We start from the raw sequence: 26875 nt of genomic DNA on the forward strand, positions 1-26875 counted from the left end.
CTAAATCTCCCTTGAACAAAACTAGACAAGTTGTTGCTCTGTAGGATTCACAGTGAACAGCCAACCTTGTTTTTGAGTTGTGGTATTTCTTGGGCTTGAATTCGGAGCATCATAAAGCTGCCAAGTATGGTGTACTCAGACCCCTGCACCAGGTAAGGATGCAAAAAGGAAAAAAAAATGTTCTAGGAGAAGGATTGGTTCCCTGTGCCACAGCCAAGATCTTCAGAGAGTGAGGAAGCAAAAGTTGGTATTCACGTAAACCCAGAGAAGTTTAACGAGGAGGATTTCAGCATGAGGAAGATGTTTAAGGAAGAGGAACAGATTGTGCCCCAGCCACTGCCAGTGGCAGAGTTCTGGCTGCAGCGAGCTGGGCTGCTGAGCTGGTGCAGTCAATGACAGTGCTGCTCTGGAACGCTCACGGATCAAAAATGTGTCATTTAGGGGACCCAGGATCCAGCATCACGCAGGCTGGGAGGATGAGGTACTGATCACTGGCTTGCTGGCCTTGCACTTTTCCCCATGGGATTCCAGACCCGTCTCTTTCAACTCATGGCTGAAGGATCAAGGAGGATGAGCCCAGTCAGAAATCCTTCAGTCAATGGCATGTGGAGGGCACAGCCATAACTCTGGAGGACAATTAACCACGGAAAGGGAGGTGACTCAACATGAGGCCATGAACTGAAGCTGTGTCAGCAATGGGAGGCGCATCTCCGGGTTCAGGACAGTGCTAACAGTCCTGGTGCCTTATCTACCCTTGCCCAGCAGCAGCCAGTTGCAGGTTTGCAAAGCAGGAACAAACACACTCCACTTTTCCCCAGCTCAAGTCTGTAGCCAGCTCCACCCAAAAGCTGTTTGTAGGGTCTGAAAACAGTCAGCAGCAGCCTGTGTCACCAGACTACAGACAAGGAGTGGAGCCACGATCTTCCCAGATGCTCAGGCACAAGTTCTGCAGCCCAAAGCAGTGCTTGGGAAGGGCAGTAGCAGGGCAGAGCTGGAAACACCCAGTGCGGGGCTTGAAAATACAGAAAACCCTGTAATTTGCTGCCAGAAGCAATGTTGTACCACAGCTGTTTATAAAACATCTCTCAAGGAAGCAAGTGTCTCTGAGACATTTACAGAAAAGCCTCTACAGAAAATCCAGAAAGAAAAAGCACAACTGGCAAACGAGGCTCTTCTCACACTGCAGCAGCACAGCAAGACACAGCACAGCCTTCCTTTTCCAGTTCAGGCGCCTGTAGCTGCTACCAACCCTGAGACATCATCCAGGACCTTCCCATCATGGTGCTTTCCAGGCAGGACACCAAACTTCTGCTGCCTGATGCAATCAAGCACATTCCTTCTCAGGTCTCTGTCACTGGGTTTACAGCAGCTGCAAGGTCCCAAAACAGCTGCCTGCACTGCTCAGCTCCTTACTATCACTCATACCTTCCTGTTACTAAGCACCTTCATGATTAAGTTTACAGACTTGAAGGGAGTTGTACAATTCTGATTTATGGTATTTAAGGCTCAGGTCACCTTCGTAAACCATGTGAAGAAAGCCCTTTTAGATTGCAAGGATAGATGTACTGGCGATGGAGGCACAGGGCCAGGCTGAGAGGAACCTCTAGTGGCCACAGGCTTCCTGTGCAGCAAACCTCCTGGTAGTGCAGAGCTGAGAATTAATCATCTGGGAACTGTTTCTGCCAGCTCAGCAATCCCTTTTCCACATTGCATTGCCTTAAACCACAGCTCTGCTCTTGGAAATGTACAGCAGCATGAGGCAGCGAGATTTGTTTATGAGGTGGATATAGAGGGGTGGGACTATTTTGAGGGGAAATACCCAAATCCCTTTGGCCTGACAGCAGTTTGTTTTAACCCCCATATTTTGTGGAATTCCACTTTTTTTCATTTATGTAATTGGTCACTGCATGGTCTGATTGCAACTTACAGGTGCTGGTGGCCAGAAGACACCCCTAACTTCCATTTTAAACTGGGGCTGGGCTGGGGCAAACCATGCTCCCTGGCCCTGCAAAGGGAAGAAGGCTTATGTCAGAATTCACTCTCTAGAGACTTCAGAATCAGTCTGACAGCTGATCTCAGGGGAAGACTTGTGAGATCTGAAATGATCAGGAACCATGTAACCACCTCACTGCAGTGAGAGCTCTGTCAGAGAACACATGCTCCAGGGTTTCTCTCAGTTTCAGGGTGCCTTTTGCTATGAGCCCTACAGGAAGGAAAAGACAAGAATAAAGGACAAAGCCAGCAGCCTCCATAGTTAAATACCTTTAATACCCAAGGTTCTGCACAGTGACAAAAACACCATTGACGTAGGGCAGTGATTCCAAGATAGGGTAGAAAACCAACTCAGCAGCACATCACCACTCATCAGAAGAAAACATCACCTCAAATAGTACTCACAATCATTCTGACTATGAATAGTCTGAAATCCATGACAGAGAGCTGCAAAACAGCCAGGTGCCCATGCCTCGGCTGTACACAACAGCCTGACTCAGTGCCACTGGCAAGAGCTGAGCTCTCACAGTGCCACAGTTGTGGGTCGGCTCCTCACTGTGGCATCAGTGTCCCCCTGGGGAGAGGAGATTATGCTCCACCAAAAATGAGGATGAATTTCCAAGGACAAAGGTACACAATTTTGATACACACACATGAAGAGCAGTTCATGGATCTGCACGTCACCCCTTGTGGCTCACCACAGATCTCTATTGGCATGGTTTAACTCTTCAAAGAACAGGCCTGGCCCTCACTCAATTTTGACTTCAGAGATGTCATCAGAGAGGAAATGAGAATTTTTCCCTTCCCTTTGCTGATTTGTCTCTGTTAACAGGGGGTTGATTAACATGCTGCATAAGAAAAAGGAGTGTGCCAAAGTGCAGGTGCTGCAGGAAAGACAGCTCAGGTGCAGTGAAGTCTGTCCAGCTGCAGCTGGATACAGTTCCATGACTGCAGGTTGGTTGTCATTTATAGTAAAGTCAGGTTTCTGATGTCAGGAGTTTCTAGTATTTTCTGCCTTCAAGGAATATGACAAAGCAAAAAGCAGCTTTCCAGGAAAGCACAGAAGCTCTCACAGAACTGTGGTGACCAACGCACAGCCTGCAGCTCCCAGCCCAAGCCCATCCTGTAACTCTGGCACTCTTGCCAGCAGGATCACAAACAGGGATTACAGCCTACTTCAAACAGGTGTTCAGAGCTGCAAGTAACAACTGACTAAAGCACTTCATGGCTGGAGTACTTGAGATAACTCCACTTTCTGATAAGGTGTCCATTGTAGTAATTGTCTTCAAAACCACCTGTGGCCTCTTCTCAGGAGTTTTGCATGAAACAAAGGGTTTGAATTTACACATACAGTTGGTCAGCAACAACCATTAACTACACAGAAAATGCGTCTCTGCTACTGGAAAGATAACTAAGTAAAAACGCCATTCTTCTAAGGTGTCTCACAACCACAACAGGAATGATGGATGAGGACTTGCACATGACAAGGAATATCCATTTTTACTGAACACAAGGATTGGGTGAAGTTGCTGCAGCACTGCAGAACTGCTCTCCCTGGGTTACTGCAGCTTCTTGCTCATCCAGGCTATTCCAGGTTGAACCACACAGATCATCCCACAGGGTGGCTGTGGCAGGGCAGTACTTCATCGAGCCAAATCAGTCACCTACCTTGCGTCCAGTACTGCTCCTCCTTGGATTCTCACATTGATATCCTGTGATGAGTTTCTGAGGAACCAGGAGTTATTTCAGATTCTAAACAGCCAAATTGCTGTGCACCAAGAACAGAGCAGGGAAAGGAACATGTTTCTGAGAAATGTTTCTTAGCTTAAGACAAAGTATTGACATAGTTCCACCCAGCAGGGATGGGAGTGAGAAAATCCCATCACACTGCCAGATGTAGCCAAGTTTTTGCAGATAAAATTTATTCATTTGGAGTAGAACATTACACTCCCACAAATCCTACCATCACACAGCTCCAGAGAATTTCTGACAAGCTGGAAATTAATACTATTGTGTTTTTGAGTCATTTTTTGTTCCCAAGGGCACCTCCTCAGACAAGCTCAAAAGAGGAGACACAAACCAAACGGAAATCCCACCTACAAATCCCATCTACACTATGCAGAACCTATACTTTTTGAGTGATTTCTTTTGTCTGAGGAAGCTCGTGGGATACCTGCAAGGGCAAAGAGACATAGGTGGCTTGGAAAAATAGAAGGCAGCATCAGCAAGTGTTTGCAAAAAGCCAGATATGACTGAGTTCTTCCACATCAAAATATATCAGTGTAACTGAATTACCTCTTGCAGTTCAATCAAGCTTATGGTAAACTTGTGAAAAGACAACTGGGCAGAACTCATTGTGTGGGAAGAAGAAAGGGAGGCCCAATGCTGACTCTCAGACAGGGTGAGAGAATCCAAATGCAAATACAAATGGTGCAAAATACTTAAACTATTCTGCACAAAGGCTAATTTTTCAAAGAGTTATTTTGACAAAAATTTAAAATGGTACCTTAAAAAGCAAATCCTATTTTTGCTGAGTTAATTCACATACTCTGCGAGAGGCAACTCTTTCCCAAGCCATGAGGTACTGTCATGGCTGGCAAGCTGGACAAGCCAACATGACCAAAAACTCACTTCAGACCTCTGAATATGAATGTGACTCTGTCCAGCCTAGCTTTTAACATTGTTCATTTAAATTTTTTCTTTTAATGAACTTCAAGCTTAAGTAGGAATAACATTAAGTAGCAATCCCATTCTACAGCAATTTTTCAGATTGAACTGTTTAGAAAATCAGCAATTTCTCTTTCCCTTCATTTTCCCTGTTGTGATCAATCTTACTAGTGAGTTACTCACTGAAGCTCTGAGCATCCTCTTGTATGCTCTGGACTACTCACTGATTTTTATGTATTTGTGCTTCATGTGGGAGAATTTCCACAACAGATAGCACAATTTTTGGATAAAGACACTGGGGAATTGCCTCCAGACATCACATGGCACAAGGCATGCCTGCAGAGAATGTAGGAATGCTCAAGAATGAGCAAAGCCTCTTTTCATCACCCAAACCCTACCAGAATACACAAGAAGAAAACTGTTAGCTTCTCAGGAGGAATCTTATCATTGAGAAGACACCTGGAAAACCAGTGTTGCCTCTAGTTCTCCTGGGAAACACATTCACTCCCAGATTTGTCTCTCGCCTTCCTTTCTTTACTTGAGGGGACAGAATTAAGTTCCCATTATCACCAGGTCTAATTCCCCAGACACACAGGTATATCAGTATAGTTATTTTCAGATTTAAAGCTTCATTTCAGCTCCCAAGAAGGATGAGGAAAGGAACATTTCTGAGCACTGTAGATACTCTCTGGCTTTCAGCTGCCTGACACAGGGAGTCACCCTGAAATCATCATACTGATATGGAATAGGAATGTAAACAAAATCAAGACTTGGAGATATCACTGTCCAGCCTGGATACCTCTCTCAGAGGCAGACTGCTCTAACATATGCAACTGGAACATGTCAAAGGTTTTGGTACAAGAAGATCAGCAATCATGGTTCTGGTGTGAATGAAGAGCTTCATAACTTAATGGTACTGATTTGCCTGTACAATGTCTGCTCACAGGAGGGAAGTGATTTTATGAACTACTGTTCTATGTCAGATCTGAGGTCACCAGTGTCCCTGTGAGGAGACATTTGATATTCCTGGCCCAGGCCAGGTACTGCTGCCAGTGGCTCAGCGCTCTGCAGCAGAGCTCAGCCAGGTACTGCTGCCTCTGAGGAACTGTGGACTCAAACCTATTCCATGATTTGGACCTGTATCCATCTAGAATGGTTCTGAACTCATCACATTTTCATTTTTACCAACAGTCTCTGAATACAGATCTCCAGAGGTAAAGGGAAAAACAGTTAACCAGATACATTACTTCACTTTGACCTGTCTTAAATAAAATGAGAGTAAACAACTAGGCCTGCATCCAAGTGCACCACTTAGAAATGATGCACAGCACTAAGCCCAGCAGAAAGGATGTTCTAACTTAGCTCCTGTATTGGATTTTGCCTTGGACAACTGAAAAACTAGCTGATTAATGATAGTCACATCAACCATTCATGGTGTCCCTGAAGCCCCACACCTCCAGGATGGAGATCTGGAAGCTTTCAGAACACAGTGGCTGGTTATTGAAAGTGTTGCAGTGGCTGGTTCTCCCATGGTTCAGATCTGCATCGAGGTACAGAGCCTGGCCATCACCACCTCCTGGGAAAAGACAAAGACAGGGTGAGGATATCTCTGTATTTCTTGGCGTGAGAAACACTAAAAGTACAAAGACTTTAGTGCTTTTCCCATGGGAAACAACTGGAAGCCCTCAGCAATGTCTGCTTGCTGTCTTCAGATGAAACAGCATAGGATCAGACGCATAGCTTTTGAATGGTAATATCAGAACTGGATGATTTCTTGCAACAGTAATAAAAAAAGTAATGCAACTCAGCAAGAACAAAAACTACCTGCATTTAAGACTTGTATTTCAGTGCTGGAGGATATTGGAAGCTACAACTGCAAATTTTTCTCCAGTAAAGGAAAACCAAATAATTTTGTTAGCAGTCAAAAACAAAGCTGGGAAGAAAAAAAAAAAAAAAGATAAGTAACTAACAGCACTGGCTTGGTCTTCAAAATCATTATAAACCATGTAAGAGTTGAAAGCATTTTGGTTATCTGTGGATCTATGTTAAGGTTCACAGAGCTTTCAGTCAGAAAATGCAGAGAAGAGAAATAAAGTTAGACAGAAATGTGTTAGAACAAAAAGGAAGATTCCCTACTGCTTATTGGGCAACCATCAAAGAAGAGTTACTAAAGCCATCTGAAGAATCAAAAGGGTGGGAATTCTGGTCAACAGCTGAAGCTGTGTACAACACTCACATCTATATATCTACTACCAAAGTATGTATCTCTCTTATTACCACCCATAATGTAGTATATGGTAAATATAAGTGACTCCCTTACCTAAAGCTGGTAGAAAGAGATGGGGGGACACATCACACTCTACACCTCCCTAAAAGGAGGGTGGAACCTGATGGAGGCTGAGCGCTGCTCCCAAGGATCATGTTACAGGACAAGAGAAAAATGCCTCAACCACCAGGGAAGATTTAGGTTGGATTACTGGGAAAATTTCTGCAGTGAAAGGGCAGTCAGGTATTGGAACAGGCTACCCAGGGCAGTGGTGAAGTCACCATCCCTGGAAGTGTTAAGAAACCATGTATGGTTTCTTAATTTGTGGCACCTGGGGACATGGGTTAGTGGTGGCCTTGGCAGTGCTGGGGTATGGCTGGACTGGATGGTCTTAGAGGCCTTTTCCAACCTAAACAATTCCATGATTTTATTATTAGAGCACATGCTGCCAAGTGGGAAATCAGCCAACACTTGACATTACAGAGGAAATTACAGGCCAGTTGCTCTCCTAACAAGTGTCAAGTAAAGACTTTTGGGAAAGACAACTATGATTTTAGATCTGTTCCTCATAAATCCCATTTAAGTGACAACCTTACTAAGCAGATTTTTGCCAAAGTCAGCAGCAACAGAGATCCAATAAAGTTCCTGGAGAATTAACATGTTTTATAGCTCACTCTGTGTTTCAAAAGTCCTGAAGCAAAGTAAGCTCCTCTTTGAGAACTACTTCTCAGCATGAATTAGGCAGTAAGAAGGAACGGCTATACTTAAAGCAATGAGTTACCCTCTTCTCTAGAATGCTTGTAAGCAGGTTTTCCCACAGAAAATTTTGGCTCAGAAATGATGTCAGGTTTCAGGCAATTTTATCTCTTCCTATGGTGATACTTTAATAGATAAAGGTGACATGTATCTAAGGTGGACAGGAAGAGATGGGGTAGGATCTGTGCTCGAATTCTCACATGGACTCACCTACAATGATGCACTCGCTGCTGCCAGCCATGAACATGGATGCTGTTTTGGAAGGCAAGTTGAAATGCCTAGCTGCTAAGAAGGGAGAAAGGCGATCTGAAGGGTCTGAGGGGATGCTGCTGGAGGAAAGGGTGTTGGAAGCTGTTTGGGCATGGTTTTCTGTCTCTGATCCAGTCGAGGCTAGTTCTGGGTGTTTTATGATCACCCACTCGTAGCGTTCCACTTCTGGCTGCAGCTGCAGAGAGGCAGAGAAAGGCAGAGCTGACGTTAATGTACGCACATTACACAGAGTTCTGATCAGAAAAGAACATTCCAGCACCACAGTCTCCATCTGCACAGTCAGCAGTGAAGCTTAGCTCAACCTTTCTTTTAGGCCAGATGTTATCCTTTATTCCTTTGCTTTTTAGGTGGTTGAAGAAATGATGCAATAACTTCCGAGTTACCTTATTACATCTCTCTAGATCATCTTTCTCTACAACTGCATAAAAGGAGGGTGGAGCCAATTGGGGTAAGGCTCTGCTCCCAGTTAACAAGAGATAGACAAGAGGAAATGGCCTCAAGTTGTGCCTGGGAAGGTTTAGATTGGATATTGTGAAAATTTCTGCACTGAAACGGTTGTCAGGCACTAGCACAGGCTGATCAGGGAAGGGGTAGAATGACTATCTGTGTCAGTTTTGCACGGCCTGGTTCTTGGTAGTGGGGAGGCCACAGAGGTGGCTTCTGTGAGAAGCTGTTGAAAGCTCCCACCATGCCTGGCAGAGCCAATCCCTGATGGCTCTGAGGATGGACATGCTGCTGACAAGGCTGGGCCAGTTAGAAATGGTGGTAATGCCTCTATGATAATGAAGGAGGGGGGAGGAGGTGCTCCAGGCGCCAGTGCCAAGATTCCTCTGCAAGCTGTAGTGATGACCATGGTGAAGCAGCTGTGCTCCCACAGCCCATGTGAATCCACGGGGAATGCAGAGATCCTGCAGCCCATGAGTATCCATGGAGGATAGAGATCCACCTGCAGCCTGTGCGGGACGTGCTCATGCCAGAGCGGTTGGGTACTGGAGAAGGCTGTGAGCCCTTTGGAGACCCAGTGGAGAGAGGGGGCCCTTGCTGGAGCAGCCTATCCTTGGAGGACTGCACCCTGTGGAAGAGTAACCCATGCTGCAGCAGTCTGGGGAGGACTGCTTGCCTGTGGGAGGGGCTCATGTTGCAGCAGGTCACACGGAGCTGCTGCTTGTGAGATTGGAACAACACTGGAGAAGTTCACAGAGAACTGTTTCCTGTGGGAGGGACCCCATGGCATTGCAGTGGAAAGATCCCTCTCCCTGAGCAGTGGAAGAAAATCTCAGGTGATGAACTGACCAAGCCCTCCAGGCCCTGTCTCCCTGCACTGTCAGTGGGAAGGAGGGAGGGGCTGGGGGGGAAAAAAAGGTGTTTTTAAGGGCTTATTTTACTTCTAATTTTCCTGCTCTGATTTTGTTAATAAACTCACTCTTTATCTCTAAGTTAAGCCTGTTTTGCCTTTGGAGTGTTTATTCCCAGTCCTTAACTCATGAACCCTTTGTTAAATTTTCTCTGCTCTGCCCAGCTGTAGCAGGAGAAGTTGAGTGAGCAGTTTATGTGGGTGCCAGGCATTTAGCCAGCATCAAACCACAACACCATCCTTAGAAGTGTTCAAAAAATGTGTGGATGTGGCACCTGGGGACATAGTTTACTAGTGAACATGATAGTAATTCTGGGTTGGTGTTTGGATTTGATGATCCTAAAGGTCTTTCTCAACCTTGATGATTCTATGATATTTTAAGAAAATGTTCTGTGCAAGGGGAGAAAAGGTCACCACAAAAGTTAAAAGTAAAATTTTTCCTTCACATTAAGAGTTCAATAAACTTTATAAATTAGGAAGGCATGTAATCCAGCCTCTTTAAGTGTAAGGGAGGTGATAGCTAACCACTACAATCGTTCTGTCTTGGTACTGGGCAGCAACAACAAAATTTTACTCACCCTAAACACAAAGCACTCCCCAGTTCCAAAGAAACTCAGCTTGTTCCCTCCTCGCCGGCGCTCACTCCAGTCAGTGGACAGGTAAGCCCCACAGACCTGGCACAGACAGCACAGTCAGGCTTCCCATTGAAGAAGAGTGTGTTAAGCCCGCTGATACTGACATTTCAGAGACCAAAACTGCAGGCTTTACTTTGAATTTCAGAGTGTCTACACCAGTGGATTAAAGCAGCACAAGTACTTATATCTAAAGGGAGATTTAAGCTGCTTTAATCCACCAGTGATTGGTTACCTCTAAATCCCAAGAGTATCAGAAATTATTTCATACCTCTGATACCTTAAAAGAGAAATTTTCTAACACAACCTCAGGTACCAAAATATAGATCACTCTAGGCCTGTACAGCCTGATTCCTACCCCTTCACTTTGGCAACCAAAGCAGCAGTGCTGTCCCAAGTTACAGTATGAGCAGCTCTGCCTGAACACTTTTTGATCAGTGGCCTTGGTGGCTTTCTTACATTTCGAAGAATATGTTAAAGCCAGCTTAGCTAAGCAAATGCTGAACTAGCTCAGATATTTAGAGCATCCACTCAAACCACATGGGGGCCACTAGTCTCCAATAAAGAGAAGCAACCTTTGAGGGCTGAGCTGGTCTCTGGAGTCTTGTGTTTGCACTAGAATTTTTTGCTACCATCAATAGACATCACTGCTATGTGCACACAGAGGAAACAATGAAGCTCCAAAGTGGGATGAAAGCATCTGTGCTTTTTTCCCCCAGAAATCAGAAAAACAGTTACGATTACACAGAATTGTTCTAAGGTACATTTGCTGTTAGGCCTCCACAAACATTACAAGCACATCTCCTAGGACAAAATTACTGAAGATCAGATTTGTTTTATTTAGATAAATCTGTATTTAGATTAAAATGTATATTCAGATTTAGAATTAAATCTAAATGAGCCAGAAGTCCATTTGATGTGATATGCCTGATGGGTATGAGAGGCAGAAAATCAGAAAGCAAATTTTCCTCATTCTAAAAGTTAACCATAGACACATGAATAAAAGATGAACAACCCTTTGCAAAAACCCTCCAAATCCTTAAGCATGAAAAAACCCCCCATATTTTTCTCCTAGTGGTTTTTTTTTTTTGTTTGGTTTTTTTTTTTTTTTGTTTGTTTTTTTTTGGTTTTTTTTTTTGGCTAATACATGTTTCTTTGAGGGGTAAGAAACAAACCATCCTATAAAAACCAGAATCCTTACAAAGCCAGACTTTTGACAGGTTCCAAAACAAGAAGCAAAATAATTGTTCCCCCCTCTACCCTTCACACACTAGGGGTAGGGCATAAACCACTGGCATCTCAACACAGGCCTGAATGGCCATAAACCACCTGCAGAACTATGAAATGGCCTGGAGGAGCATTAAGTAGATGTAAATAAGAGTAGAAATGGGCTTGTTCATGGACAGTCATCCTGCAGAGATATAGCAACTGCAGATGAAGGCTGAAGTGCTTAATGCCTTCTTTGCCTCAGTCTTTAGAGGGGAGATGGTTTGTCCTCCGGACAGCTGCCCTCCTGGGTTGGTAGATGGTGTCAGGGAGCAGAATGGGTCCCTTGTGATCCAGGAGGAGGCCAACAGAGAACTGCTGAGCTGCTCGGATGTTCATAAATCCATAGGACCAGAGGGGATCCACCACAGGGAGATGAGGAAGCTGGCAGATGAGCTTGCCACGCTGCTCTCCATCATTTACCAATGGTCCTGTCACACTGGGGAGGTTCCAGATGACTGGAAGCTGCCCAACGTGATGCCCAGTCACAAGGGTGGGAAGGAGGAGCCTAGTGATTATAGGCCAGTTGGTCTGACCTATAATCTGTACCAGGCAAGGTTATGGAACAGTTTACACTGAGTGTCATCACACAGCGCTTACAGGATGGCCAGGGTGTCAGACCCAGCCAGCAGGGGTTTAGGAGGGGTAGGTCATGTTTGACACCAACCTGATCTCCTTTTATGACCAGGTGACCCTCCTGGTGGATGCAGGAAAGGCTGTGGATATTGTCTATTTGGACTTCAGCAAGGCCTTTGGCACTGTCTCCCACAGCACACTCCTGAAAAGCTGCAGCCCAGGCTGGGACAGGAGCACTCTGTGCTGGGCTCAGAACTGGCTGCATGGCCAGCCCAGAGAGTGGTGGTGAGCGGTGCTGCATCCAGCTGGCAGCCAGTGGTGTCCCCATGGGCTCTGTGCTGGGTCCAGCTCTGTTCAGTATCTTTATTGATGACATGGATGAGAGGACTGAGTCCTTCACTAGTAAATCTGCAGACGACACTAAGCTGGGAGCATGTGTCCATCTGTCAGAAGGTAGGAGGGCTCTGCAGGGAGACCTGGAATGGTTGGATGGATGGGCAGAAATCCAATAGGATGAAGTTTAATCAATCCAAGTGCCCAGTCCTGCATTTTGGCCACAGCAATCCCCTGCAATGTTAATAGTCTGGGGACGGTATGGCTGGACAGTGCCCAGGCAGAAAGGGACCTGGGGGCACAGGTCGACAGCTGGCTGAACATGAGCCACCTGTGCCCTGGTGGCCAGGAAGGCCAGCAGCATCCTGGATCAGGAATGTATCATCCTGTATCAACAGCCTGCATCAGAAACAGGGTGGCCAGCAGGAGCAGGGATGTCATTCTTCCCCTGTACTCAGCACTAGTGAGGCCACGCCTTGAGCGCTGTGTCCAGTTCTGGCCTCTCACTTTGGGAAGCGTTGAGACGCTTGAGTGCGTCCAGAGGATGGCAACAAGGCTGGTGAGGAGCTTGGGACACAAGTGCTCTGAGGAGCGACTGAGGGAGCTGGGGCTGTAGAGCCTGGAGAAAAGGAGGCTCAGAGGTGACCTTAATTGCTCTCTACAACTCCCTGAAAGGTCATTGTAGTCAGGTGGGGTTGGTCTCTTTCTCCAGGCAGCAACTGAGAGAATGAGAGGACACAGTCTCAAGCTATGCCAAAGGAAAGATAGGTTGGATATTAGGAAAAAAAATTATGGAAAGAGTGATAAAGTTCTGGAATGGTCTGCCTGAGGAGGTGGTGGAGTCACCATCCCTGGATGTGTTTCAAAAAAGACTGGATATGACACTTGGTGCCATGGTTTAGTTGAGATGTTAAGGCATGGTTGGACTCAATTATCTTAAAGGTCTCCTCCAACTTAGTGATTCTGTGTATGATTCTGTATAGGCACAAATAAAGCCCACAGGCTCCAGTAACAAACAGCTTAATGTTATATACAGAATATTTAAAAGTCATGTACAGTGGCACAGACAACAACACCATTACAGGAAATTCCTGTGTGCCCTCCTGAGAAGTTTCTGGGAAGACTTCTTGCTTTATGTATTAATTTTTTAAACAAGCATATTGCTGTTTTCACATTATGCTGTCTAACATTGTCACACATAGGAGCAGAAAAAAGGGACGTGTGCACTCCTCCTCAGGTTCTCAGAATTTTCTTGGCTTATTTTTTCCCAGTCAAGAATGAGATGAACTGAGGCTTTTGTTTTCACGTAATGCAATCCAACATTATTCATACAATTTAAATTCTGCTACTTCCTCTCCTCATATCCTTAGGAAAATGAAAATGTCTTCTATGTCTTCATAACTTTAGCACAATTCCCACTCTGTTCCTCTGACTCTGCATTTCAGAGTCTGTCCAAGAGCAAAATGAGCTACTCTAGTCCATCACCTCACACTACTTGCAAGCGAAAAAGCAGTTAACCAAGACCTGGTTTCCAAGGTCTGCCCAAGAATGCATAGTCCTATAACCAACAAATAGAGCGATTTAAAGAACGAATTCTTAAAAAAACAAAGCCAAACTTTGCTTATTCATTTTATTATAAACAGATGTGCATTGCAACACAGCATTACATACTGCCCAAACTCCAATTTAATCCCTTGTCTTTTGCCTCACTCACTTCTTTCGCTGTTGTCTTGATGAGGAGCAGAGTTGGTTCGTGTCCCTCGCTGTGGGAATAGAACCTGAAGTGCAGAGCACAACAAAGTGAGCACTCGACTGTCACCAACTGCAGATCCTTTCCTCCTTGTCAGGCACCGCCTCCTTCTCCAACTGGTGCCATGGCAAAAAATCACCTAAGACTAAGAATATTCCTGCAAATACTTTATACAGTCCATGTAAATGAATACTACCAAACAGTTGCTCTCTACTCAGTCTCCTGTACAGTTTATGTCTCCGAAGAATAACTAGAAGCTTACCTAGATCAACTGCAGCCTTTTACTGCATTTTGAATTGAAACAACCTAAAGGATTGTAAAACAGCTTAGGACTGATGACCATGTTTGAAGGGCTTTAGGTCCTTAAGGAAATTAATTGAGATGCATTCTCTTTGCTTGCTTTTGTCTTCCTCACAGGCACATAAGGCTGGGGGAGCAGGTCACTCCTTGCCTCAGTGCCTCAGTACCTCAGTACCTACTGACAGCAAAGTCATTATTAGGGACTATAGGATTATAGTGTTCTGTACCAGGTGCAAGGACAACTCATATCCAGTTTATCTCACTTTAAAAAACCCAGTCAGATTCATAGGTAATTTCCAGTTTCCAGTTCTCTTCTTCTTTGGATCAGTATGAATGTAGTTATCAATAAAGTGCTTGCAGAGCAGCCACTAAGTTAAACCATTCAAACCCTTAAGGAACCAGACTCAGACAGGCAAAATCTGTGAACTGACCCAAGTTTGACTTTTCCAATTGATCTTGAACAATTTAAAATATTCTGACATAGAAAATATCCCAAATGCTGTAGGCAATACGAATTTGTTACTTTTATATTCCATTGTTAATGACGTTCTTCAGATCAAGTCCTGAATAAGCATGGACTTTTTGTCAATCCAGTAAATACTTCACCAGTTACTCCTTTCTGCCCTACAGTACAGAAGAGAGAAGAAGGTTTTCCTTACCTGCTCAAACTACAGCCATGTTCCAAGGTGGTGAAAAGCAGGAGGGGCTGGCACAGTGCAAATCGCTCTGGAATCCATGACCAGATATCCCGCATCTCCTTCACACTGACAATTTCTGATTTGAAGTTCTCAGCATGAACTGCCAAGTGCACATTCTGCCTGAGAAATACAACACAAAACACTGAGAAGCAATAATTTAACTTTTGGGTTACTGAACTGAAACACAAGAAGACAGCTGAACACTAACAGACTCCAGCATAAAAATTAGTGGTCAAAGCTCCAGTCCATGGGACTAGATGGCTGTGACCTGGTGAAGGTAATAAACTACTGCAATTTAACATAATCTTCAGAGGCAGAGATTTGGCTTGACTGTATTTTCTATTTCTCTGTATGGTAGCTGTGGCCTGCACCTTTACACATAGAGGACACAACATTGAGCCACTAAAAATTACCATGGCCTTATATTTGCTGTTTGTAACAGTCTCGCTGGCACTTGTGTTTAAGTACAGAGAACAGAATACCTAAATAAACAGGATCTGAGATGAAGGGGTAGTATTTTTTCTACCTCTGAAGTCCTGCCCGTAGCGTGTGATTAGAGAATTCCTAAACCCCTCAGAAACTTCAGAGGAATCAGTATTATCAGGGTAAGCAATTTTAATCCAAGGCAAACATTTGAAGCTTTTGAGAAGTTCCATCTCTTGGAAACATGCAATTACCAGTGACTTCCACTTCATTATGAAAGAAAAATATTCCTGGCATCATGGTTACAGATGGAGCCTGAGAATACTAAGGAATGCTTGACTGGGAAGGAAATCCCTGTACCCCCCAAAAGCATGTGATACAGTTAAAAGGATTGGTTCATGGATTTTAAACACTCAAAGGTAACAATCATCACCATTTAGCCAGCCTTCATTTCTCAGATTAAATAAGCACACAAACCCAGAGCCTGGGGATTAGATGTTATTTGCTTCCATGGTCTATGTTAAATGCTTAGAATGCAATGGAGACAGCCAAAGACACAGAATTTGCACAAGTCACTGCATTACTGGGCAACCAGGTGTTAAATAAAGCTTTATTACTTTGCTCTGCATGCAATGGTTCGGGTGCAAGTATTTTCCTATTTCTGATAGGGTTTTTTGACAATTACACCTTTCTTTTCTCTCAGTTTCATGATCATGAAGGGGTCCTCAATACCGTAAATCTGCATAGATCTGGATACCTTAGCTCACTCCCTAAAACACACAAAATAGATAAACTTTAATTTTTCATGCTTGTAGTACCAAAAAATCAGCAGCATTTGCAATGCAGAGCAGTGGTTGCTCGGAGACACTGGGAACTGCTTTCTGGAATTCATGGTAGGCACCTTGGTATCAGCATTTTGAATGAAGTGACTCTTCAGGTCACTTAAAAAATTACTGAAATCACTGTTTATTTTAGCCAAATGAACAAAATCAGTTGTTGCATTGCTACCCTGCATTATTTAATGTAAGGAACTTCTGTGGGCAGCTATTAAGCAAGCTGTAACTATGTATGGGTTTTAAAACTTACAGCATCACTGACTAGGGACATTATTTGTATTTTTAAACACAGCAATCTGAGGCAAAGGAGAGATTCACTGAAACAAAGTAGGGGCTGAGCCTTGAACCCCCATGTTCAGAATCTTACTTTAGGTCTCACCCTCTGTGTTCTGGCAGGTCTGCAGCTAAAATTGATGTCACTATGGAACAGAGCTGAGAGACTATGACTTGGTTTCAGCTCGGCAGAAATTAAGATTTTTCCTGTCCCCACATTTAAGGAAGCAAAAAATATTCAGGATGGTCAACTGTTGATTAGAATGAATTTCCAGCAGAAAAGCAAGGGTGATAAATAGGCTAAGACTTAATGACAAATATCAAAACAGGTTTAAATTTACACCTCAAGCAAGCTTCAGAATTATTTGTATACCTGGTCTGTACATTTTTCATATTTCTGTGAGCTGCTTGAGCAACTAAACTTCAATTCATTTTTCTAAAAGGCTCTCACTCAAGAGTATCTTTGCTTTTGCCTTTTTTCCTTCTCCTGGCTACTATAAACTGCTGATTTAAAGACTTTCCTACCCAAACCCCTCTCAAAGCCTGTTCAGCAGCATTCTGAACACATCTCTTTCAGTACCCTGTGCCTTCCCACACTCTTTCAAGTATGCAGAGTATCACCTTTTCAAACAGATCTTTCTGATTTACTAGATAGTATTTACCATTGTATTGGCCATTTAAAACGAGGCATACAGTTCTTGCCCTTTGAATATCATGGTAAATAATTTTATATTTAATGGCATCATCTAGTTAAACCAAGAACATGGCCAAAGAATGTGAAACAACATGATGTGTTATTTCCCAGTAAAAAAATCATAGCTGTGGATGATTGAGACTGAAACCTGACCCTGCGTTGAGAAGTGTCCACATACAGCTTGCACCTATCAAACCAAACTCCATGCTGCTGAGCAAAAATACAGCTTTTTTGAGGGGGGTTTCAGATTGCAACTGGTTACAAGTATCTAACCTGTACTAATTATCTTATTTTTAACAGTATTTATCTAATGACACTGAAAATAATCTCTTTCAGTTTGGCAGATGCTTTTCAAAGTAGTAAACAAGTGAAAATGAACAGAACACAAGTGGGCTAAGAAAAACACCAAATGTCTTGGGTTTTATTCATTGAGGAAAATTCAGTTTAGCCTTCACCACTCCACGCTTTTCAGGGTCATCTGTGAAAACACTGTAGCTTGAGAGAACAGTAAATTTGGACAGCATTAAAGTCTACCACCAGAACTGAACAAATTCAGAAGGTTTGAGCCTGCATTCGTGTTTTCCTCAGTTACTGGGATTCAGATGACAACTTTCGCTTGATTGCTGATGTTAGAAAGACTTGTTCAACTGCTATTATTCCAAGGAATTAGATTTGAAAATCAGCACAATTACTGTTTAATAAAACAGCATTTGCTAACTATATTTCTATATTTCATTTGCTAACTATAACATTTCCAACTATATCATTAATATTATGTGCTTCAGAGACCTCAAAGCTCCCAAAGGTAAAGCCAAGTTTGAGGACATGCAGCAGTATCTGCCAAAGTGGATCTGCCCTGTATTATTAAAAAAAAAAACAAAACACAAACAAATACCCAACTCCAAAGATTACTCACTGAATTACATCTTCCTTCTCTACTCTGGTGTGGGTCAAATCTTAGAGGAGATGCATTATCTTTAAAATGCATTATAATTTCAGTGAGGGCATAATTGTGTAGTAAAAGGAGATTTTTTTTTCAGTCATACATAGAAATATAAGTAATCTGCGATATATAAACCTGAAACCTAATCCTGTGTCCAAACCAGCATCAACAGACACCCTGCTCTCCCTAAGTCCCCTCAAACCCAAACTGCTTCCTAGCATAAATCAAGGCATTTGCTGCTTTCAGAACAACCTAACTGCAAAAATAATACACAGATGCAGAAGATTCACTTGACTGGGATTAACAGCTTTTTGATTAGAGGTAAAATCCTCAACACAGAAGTTATGGTATGAAACATGCTTTGCTAAGTCTCTTAATGTGTTCTTTCAAACATGAAAACATGAAGTTAACTCCAGCTTTGATTTTATAAATTAGTACAAATATTAGTGTGCATCACTCACTAAAGTTACTCAGGGCACCTGCAGCAAAGCCAGAGGATTCTCAAAGGCATGATTTTAAACCCAAATATCTCTGGTATTTAATACACAGGGCAGTTTTTCTCTTTCCAAGTTCTCTGCTTATCAGATATCACAATCCACTCACTGGGTTTTGTTATTAAAGATTTACTTTTCAGACCAAGACTTGATAAATGACTTCATTAACCATTAATGCTCTACGGCTGAGTAACTCTGACCTCCTTGACACAGAAAGAGTCTTGTCTTCTCAACTCTAAAAAAACCTTACCTATTTAAAAGTAAATATAAACTACTATGAATAGAGACAGGTCACTTTTAGGAGTGTGCCAAGTTGAGGTCAGTTCAAAATTTTTCCAATTAACTGCAGAAAGCTTCCAAAGAAGACAAAAAGTTGACTCTGTTTCACATCTAATGCAACAGCATATACCAACCAGATTTGGAGTTGGGATGATATCGAATAGCTCTTCTGAGCTATTATTTGAGATGTTTAAAAAAATTACATTTTTTCTTCCAAAGTAGAAAGGACCATTATTATAAAGGCCTTTTATAGACATAACCATAATCCCAGCATGTACTTTCTCCATGTACAGTACTCTTACAGTACTCCTTCCCACTTTGGAAAACACAAGTGTATTGCTGTCTGAAGCGCTGTGCCCTTGGGCCCACTACCCCTTCTCTGACAGCTTTGCAGGTGCTATAAACTAATTTACTAACTTTGCAGGAGGGTATTCCAGAGATGTGGCACAGCAATCGGGTGCTCTGATTGCTGGCCTGCTGCTCCTGCCCCAATGTTAGCAATATTGACCACCTTGGAAAAAACAAGCCAAAGACAGCAGGAATGAGCAAAGTGCAGAGACTCCAGTGTTTAAACCTACCTTTTGGGAGATGTAAGACTGCAAACAGGAGTGGTGCAGTGGAGATGGAATGGACAGAAGGAGAACATACAAATACAAAGACAAAAAAGATAGAAAAGATTAGTGACTTCCTACATCCATGACAAAGTGAGAAAGGAGCCTGGAGAGAAACAAAGCAAGGTTTGATTTGAGTCACCAAGCACTAAAAAATAATCAGACAGGTTAAAACATTTGTATTTCTATTTTCCCCCTGTTTTGTTATGTGATGGGAAAATAAATTATCTTCTCCTTGCATAGGCCAAACACAGCTGGAGAAGAGAACTCACTGGCACCCCATGGAACCCCGGAGAACAGCTCACTTCTCCTGTACTTACATCTGCCCACACTGGGACCCAAACTGAGCCAAGCCAAACTCCCAGCAGCACTGTGCCTGTGGACACTGAGAAATTTCAGTGGGTTTACAAAGGTAGTCAAGAGACTGTGAAAATTTTTCAGTAGCAACTCTGCCTGGCATAGCAGTAACTACTGGCTTTATTTGGGTATATTTCTGTATTTTGCCTTAAAAGCATCACTGTTGTGAGAATTTCTCTGCAACATTTAACACAGCAAGAACTTTTGGAATGTCTGTGGTCGGCTGATGTATGTTTTCTTTTTCTCTGGTTTATTTAAATTATTTATTTATTTATTTATTTATTTAAAACTAATTCTGATTTAAACAACATACTCAAGGATATTACAACTCTCCTGAGCTTCCCAACAGGAAGACACAATGGAGGAGTCAATATTTTGTTACAAGTTTCAAATACAAAGGTCTGAACTGCCTCTAGTATGACAATCCAGTGGCTAAAGGTCTTGAAATATTTGAGACTGACTGGAAAATGCTGAAGCTGATTGTAAACCAAGCTGCGAGTCTAAAAAAAATTAAACCTTGGAAGAGACTGGGGGGAGCTTTACATAGTCACATGAAGAAGTTTCAGCTAACATTTATGTGATCTTTTAGGCTGAAATGTACTGAGTATGTATAGCCATGCCATAGAATGGTAGCTGTTTGCAACTACTCTAACTCAGCAATGCAGCTGGCTGGAAGATCCTACTATGTCAGTGGAGATTTAGAGAAAATGAGACTGTGTGTCTAGAATACCAAATTCTAGATACCAAACTCACTGACCAAGGGGACTTTTAGAAGTCACCTCTCTTCAGAGGGCAGTTCATAAAACTGTCTAACACTTAAACCTGAGAGTTCAAAAATGGCTGGGAGAAGTTTTCTGCTGTCAGAAGCCTCTGGAAAAACAGAACAGGCACTACTTACCTGCACATATATTTGCACTTGGCAAGATGCTAATTTTGTTCAGATTAATATATTGGTGCCTTTTCTACATCCATTGAGAGGCCTTTCAGCTAAGCTCTTGATTAGTATGACTTTTACTGTCACATCAAAGCAGGATTTCATTTACTGGTTTCAAAGTTAGTTCTTCCCTTATTTCTGAGAAGAGCTTGTGATTATGCAACAGTTTCTTGGATCTGTATAGTCAGTCTTCTCTTCTATGATTCTTTCAAAATTATTTTTACTAGTACATGAACCTGTCACAAAACAGGTCAACTCCTACCTGCGAGTACTACACTCTTGACTTCCAGGTGGCGTGCAGTCAAATTTATTTAAAAAGTAACCTGAAAATAAGGTATATTTCTTCCTTGCTCTGTTAAAACAGCTCCTCAGTCAGGCACAATGTTCCCAGCTGTGACAGTGCCTTACACTAAAGAAACTGCTGAATTCACAGTAGTGGGCAGCATCAAATTGACATTTTATACATGCTAAATAATGACATATTAAATAATATCATATTTAAGAATAAATTTTCACATTTCTTTGGGTATGTTTCTTCCAAGTAATTTATCAGTGGTGGTTTTATCATTGCAACTGCTGAGAGCTCCCTCTGTGCCTGATGAATCAGTGAGTCGTGCTGAATATTGACACTTTGTTAAACCACTAGAAAGTTGAACACACCTCTGTGAACACCCACGTTAAAAATGAAAAATCTCAGGAATTCTCTCTTTTTCTCTTCTGGCCTGAGAGCAGGTAACAAGGCCAGCCTGGCCCCTGCCTGTCTCTCGGCCGGGCTGGGTGGGCTCCGCTGTGGAGCCAAGCTCTCACCGGCTGCCGGCGCAGGGCTGAGGCCAGGCTGGGACTCCGGCTGCTAACATCTTGCTGTGACTAAGCCCTGCCCCGCCACTAGCCACTAGCCCAGGCTGAGCTGGGGTCTGCAGGGCCCTGGGAGCAGCCTCAGGCCGGGCCAGCTCAGCCAAGATTCTGCTGCCGTTGGGATTTGCCCCCAACCAGTGGGCAGGGGGAGGAGAAGCCACTGTCCCCTGGCTGTGCTGCTGCTGTGTTCTGGCCTGGCTGCTGAGATCCAGGCTGCTCGCCCCAGCCCAGCCCAGCTCCGGCCAGAGCCCGGCTGGGGTCAGTTGACCATCTGTAGGCCCGAGTGAGATATTAACTCTTTCAGTGCACAGATAAGACTTGCAGACCTTCAGTCCTCCCTCGGATGAGAGAAAAGGACAGAGTGAGAACATGTAAAAGAACAACATGAAGACACCAAGGTCAGTGAAAAAGAGTCAAGTACCAGATGGGAGGGATGAGGAGATGCCTTGATCTTAGTTAGGGCTGAAATCCTCTTGTAAAGCTATGAGGAAGGATGTAATTGATACATCAGATTCTTTTTCCCTCTGACTCATTGAAAAAGTATGGGGAGATGAAGTGTTCAAATTTTAGATATGAGCAAAGGCCTCCAAGCTACAGTAAGCAGATGTTAAAGTAGCTGTGAGCCTATGAAAAGTTTGAACACAGAGAGAGAAGAGTGATGAATACTCTGTGCTCCAGGGAAAGAAGAAGACCTCTCTTTCTAGTGATGATCTCAGAGATAGATAAAGAAAACCTTTGCTCTTGAACAGCTCATCCTAAAAATAGTACCCCATAAGTTGACATGGCCCATAAACAGAGCTGTGGGAAAAGCTGTGAAAAATGAGAAGGACTTCATCATTACAGATTTTCTGGATGGCTGCTGTTCATGGAAATTAAAAGCCACAAGAGAACTGTTTTCTTGTGGAGAAGTCTCCCTAAATTGACAAGAGGGACTCCTCTCCCTAAGTGAACTGAAGAACACTATCCTAGAAGTGATAAACTGTTTCTGTATGTTTTGAGTGGGAAAGAAAAGGTTGTAGGGGGGAGAAGAAGCGTTCTAAAGATTTTATTCTGATTCTTATTAATCTTTTAGTTACTGTTAATAAATCTTTCTTTACATCCTTTTGAAGCTTTGAGCCTTCTTTGCCTTCCTTCTAATCCTATCTCACAGTAGGAAATAAGTATATTATAGTGGGTGCATAGCATTTAGACCCACTACATGAATTGGCGCATTAGCCGGGAAATCTCAAATTGGTGAACCAAAATCACTACACCAACTTTGCTAAAATGACTTTTCATTTGAAAACTACTTATGAAACACACTTTTGAGATATTATACTTGTAATTAATATATACACATATAAATTAATAATTTATCAAACTACAATAAACTTCTGTTCCTCTTGTATCATAGCATTTCTGTTACACTTCCCATTACAATCCCAGCAATGCTTGATTTTAGAGCTGCTGAGTTTTTCTGCAGAGAAAATGCATCAGCAGACACCAGCATGCACCAGTAGAGCTTCCCCACCAGTCAGCCTGCCTGACTGCTCCCCACACTGGGAAAATTCAGGAGATTGCTCAGGTTACCTGTGCTGAGCCCTACCTTTTCTGTTTGACTGTGATGCCCTTCTGCTGCAAAGCCTTCTCATTGGCCATCTGAAGGAGCTGGATTTCCTTCCGAGAGAAAAGGCGGATAGCAAAGGCTTTTTCCAGGAGCCTCTCTGGGGACACCGACTTGGCGATGTCCCTCACAAAGGCTCGAATGTCTTGCTGGATGCTGTCAGACTCCATGGGCTGCCCAGATCTGACTTTGTGAAAGAATTTCAGAAGAGCCAGTGCCACACGATAGAGAACTTTGTATCCCTCCACCAGGAAGACATCAAAGATCCGTGCAATGTATGCCATGGGGAGCTCTCCGAAGAGCCACCGCTGCCAGTCTGAGTACACCTCCAGCACATCCTCGGACACTGCCACCATCAGCTTGTGGGCTGCCTGGCAGTATTTGTTCACCAGGTCCCCGAAGGTCATGCAGGAGGATTCAAATGCCAGGAAGGTCTGGTCAATGAGCCGCCTGGATGGGTCATTGCAAGCTAGGATGCGACAGACCTGCTCAAAGCACTCAGCCTCATCCTTGCTGTAGTGCAGGAGCAGTGCGATCACTGAGGGCAGTGCCGGGCAGAATGAGATGTCCGGGAACTGATTGGCGATGCACAGAATGATCTTCCTGACTGCCCCGATGCCCTCGGCGTTCAGGCAGTACGTGGGGATCAGGCTGTTGTCCACGAACTCCGGCAGTGGAAGGGAGCTGCTGTTTCTTTTTCCAGTGATCTTCACCACAATGTCCCGGTACACATTTGCATCCGGGGTCACTGTACGGCATGGGATATTGCTGATGAGTTTGTGGTATACTTTGGCTCTCAGAGAGTGGTTTTTGGCCCAATAGCCCTGCCGGGCCAGCTGCTTGAGCTCATGTAAGTCTGTGCAGGTGAGCTCTTTTGTATCCTGGCTCTGGGCACTCACATCCATTTTGTCCCAGTCCACAAAGCGGCTGTATTCATCCATGGCTCCAGGAGAAGCAAATCACATAAATCTTGAGAACAGAGACTTTATGTAGTCATTGGTGGACTCTTGGATTTTTCTGCAAAAGTGAAGTAAAAAACCAGATGTTTGAGTAACAGATAACCTCTTATTTTCTTTATGAACACACATACATACATACTTGTTCCTGCAATGGCAAAACTGTTTTCTAAAGCAAAGAAAGCTAAAGATGCCTTTTTATTTTTAAGCCAAACTTTTCTTCCATTCTGTCAGTAACTCCTACTGCAGTAATTGATCAAATGCCAGCCAAAAGGCTGATCCTGAGGGCATCTCTCCAGGAAATTAATTTCCCTAACTGAAAGTCCAAGCTGAGGCATGGACCTTTACATTAACATCCCACTCAAGAGAACAGAAGATTCCCATTGCTAAAAAAAAAAAAGTATTGCAAAGTATGTTCAATTTGCAATCTCTCTTTCCAATTCTCTGGGGAAGTACAAGTGAAACACTAGAAGTATGCAATCTCATAAGTAGTATATGCTGTTCTCAGACTGTGTGGCCACTGAGAAGATACACTGTGCTCCTACTAACCACAACCACGTCCTCCAAGTAATTTCTTTGTGCTGGTAATAACACTTGTATGACCACATAGTGACTGAGATTAGTTTGTTAATCTGGTACAATTTTTCTTTTCCATTGGATAATATCGATTTCTTCATGGAAAGAGTGGTCAGACATTGGAACAGGCTGCCCAGGGAGGTGGTGGAATCACTGTCCCTGAACAGTGTTCAAGAAATATCCCTGGAAGCGTTCAAGAAATGACAGGATGGAACACTTAGAGCTCTGGTCTAGTTGACAGAGTGGTGATTGGTCAAAGGCTGGACTCAATCTTGGAGGTCTTTTCCAATTTCAACGACTATGTGCAGCTCTACAGTCAGTCAGATCATTGCTAGTGCCAGAAGAGGGACTTGTGCAGGACAAGAACCCTGCTTCCTGAATGCAGCACAGGGTCAAGTCAGTTTCAAACACCTTCCTTAAAGCACTTACATTTTCTAAGTGTTGCTCTGGATGCTGGCCATGCCCTTTCACAGAGGCACACAACACTTCTCCTATTGGAGATGCCACAGACACCTTTGTGACAGTACTAGGAACTGGAACATCAGGTTCTGGCCTCTAGTGCCTTGTGCCAAGTTTACCTGATCTACCTGCTGGCTCCAGGTTCAGAGCACACCTGTGTACAGCAGAGAGTGTGGCTGTGACCACTAAGGGCCATATCCAAATCGGCCTTAATCAGTCAGTGCAAAGCCAGAAGGGGATGCACAATAATCTCCACTATTGCAGCAGCCCTGCTGAGTGCTAGAACCTCTGCCCATGTGCCCTCACTGTCCAAGTGCAGCTGCAAACACAGCTGTGGATGCTGCACACTCTGCAAAGGCAGAGAATACCGATAAAATCCAAGAGGTCCATAAAACTGTTCTGTCCAATTAAGATGTTATATAGCAAGGTTAAATAAATGAAAATATTCACTGGAAGGCTTCCAAACAATCCTTAGTCATTCCAGTATTGACAGACTGAAAAACGCATTGAACTTGATATTTACTGTCACAGTCTTCCATTCAAAAGGCCTTGAGCCTATTAGGGATATGCCCTGGAAGAATCTGCCAGAGGCTTTGAGAAAGCCTCACCGCTTTGGGTGAGATGACAGGGTTTTCCCATGGTGCTCTGCAGCACTATGGTAATCTCCCTCAGTTCCCTATAGGTCACTGTCCTTTACCCTGCCCTTGTACTGCCCCTGTGCCCACAGACAATTGGATTGGCCCCTGACCCTGTACTTAACCCAGGACACTGCACTGCTTTGCTGTCTTCTGTCCCTGGACTCCTTCAGCAAGACTCTACAATAAACCTTGCCAGAACTCTATACAGAGACCCTCTCCATCTTTCTTCGCTGACCTATCTGTGGTGTGAGTGTGGACTGAGTAACTGTATGTGCCTGCCTGAGTGGCTTTCTCAGAAGATGCTTTCAGGAAGGTAGCAGCAAACACCATCGATTTTCCATGCTGCTACATTCCATAAATCTGGTGTTTTAAAATGATTTGAAACACTTAAGGAAGATATACCATCAAGGTGAGATCTCATCCTCCTAGCTGCGCCTTTGGAAGAGAATTCAAACATTTTGCCTGAAGCAGCCATAGCAGCCAATCCAGGCAGTTTTAGATTCTGAGTAAATGCTAACCTGAGTACTTTGGAATCACATACTGAAAGTCCCAAATTTAACTCCTCTTTTAAAAGTTTGGCATCAGCATGGAGGAGCCTTTCAGAGAACACTTTTGGACGGCTCTTCTCTACCATATTTAATTCAGGGCTTTTTTATAAAAAGAAGACTGGTTTTGATCATCATTCTTACAGTGTAAGAGCAATACAGAAATGCTCACCATTTCTTTTTGTTGCATTCTTCCACATCTGAAACTAATTCTCAGACTGTAATTAAAGGAGGCAACACATTGTCCTGATTCCAGTTCTGAAAGTGAGACATCTTACATGGTTCAGCTGTGGGGTCTCAGTGTGAGCTCAGGGTGTGTTTCCTGGAGATCCGGTAACAGCAGGACACCAGTCCATCGCAGAGCCAATGTCAGCTCCAGGGAAGTGAACATTTTTCTGTAATTCTCCACCTGGGAATCACAGAAACACTCATTTTTAATTCAAATCCTAAAATAAAGCCCTTTCATAGAAGAGAAATTTATTCCTACTTTGCACTGGCAAAAATATGGTGAAATGAACCATTCTGTTCCTGGACACTTC

General features: G+C 43.4%; 1 protein-coding gene across 4 annotated transcripts in view; it reads right to left on the minus strand.

The window, feature by feature from the left end:
• Nucleotides 1–2249: 2249 nt before the first annotated feature.
• The window catches only part of TBC1D24 (TBC1 domain family member 24), a 35253-nt gene continuing 10627 nt past the window's right edge, over nucleotides 2250–26875 (minus strand). Inside the window, exons 2-9 of one of the 4 annotated variants that reach the window (XM_021529640.3) lie at nucleotides 26615–26745; nucleotides 23145–24179; nucleotides 19381–19398; nucleotides 14822–14980; nucleotides 13827–13890; nucleotides 9884–9979; nucleotides 7892–8126; nucleotides 2250–6235 (exon numbers count right to left, since the gene is read on the minus strand). In XM_021529640.3, the coding sequence (XP_021385315.1) occupies nucleotides 6081–6235; nucleotides 7892–8126; nucleotides 9884–9979; nucleotides 13827–13890; nucleotides 14822–14980; nucleotides 19381–19398; nucleotides 23145–24103 (1686 nt within the window). In that variant the 5' untranslated portion in view covers nucleotides 24104–24179; nucleotides 26615–26745 and the 3' untranslated portion in view covers nucleotides 2250–6080. Of the gene's footprint in view, nucleotides 6236–7891; nucleotides 8127–9883; nucleotides 9980–13826; nucleotides 13891–14821; nucleotides 14981–19380; nucleotides 19399–23144; nucleotides 24180–26508; nucleotides 26746–26875 lie in introns of all 4 variants that reach the window. The other 3 variants (XM_021529639.3, XM_021529643.3, XM_021529642.3) reach the window with 3 other exon arrangements.

The sequence above is a fragment of the Lonchura striata genome, chromosome 16, assembly GCF_046129695.1.
Source record: "Lonchura striata isolate bLonStr1 chromosome 16, bLonStr1.mat, whole genome shotgun sequence".
Taxonomy (NCBI): Eukaryota; Metazoa; Chordata; class Aves; order Passeriformes; family Estrildidae; genus Lonchura; species Lonchura striata.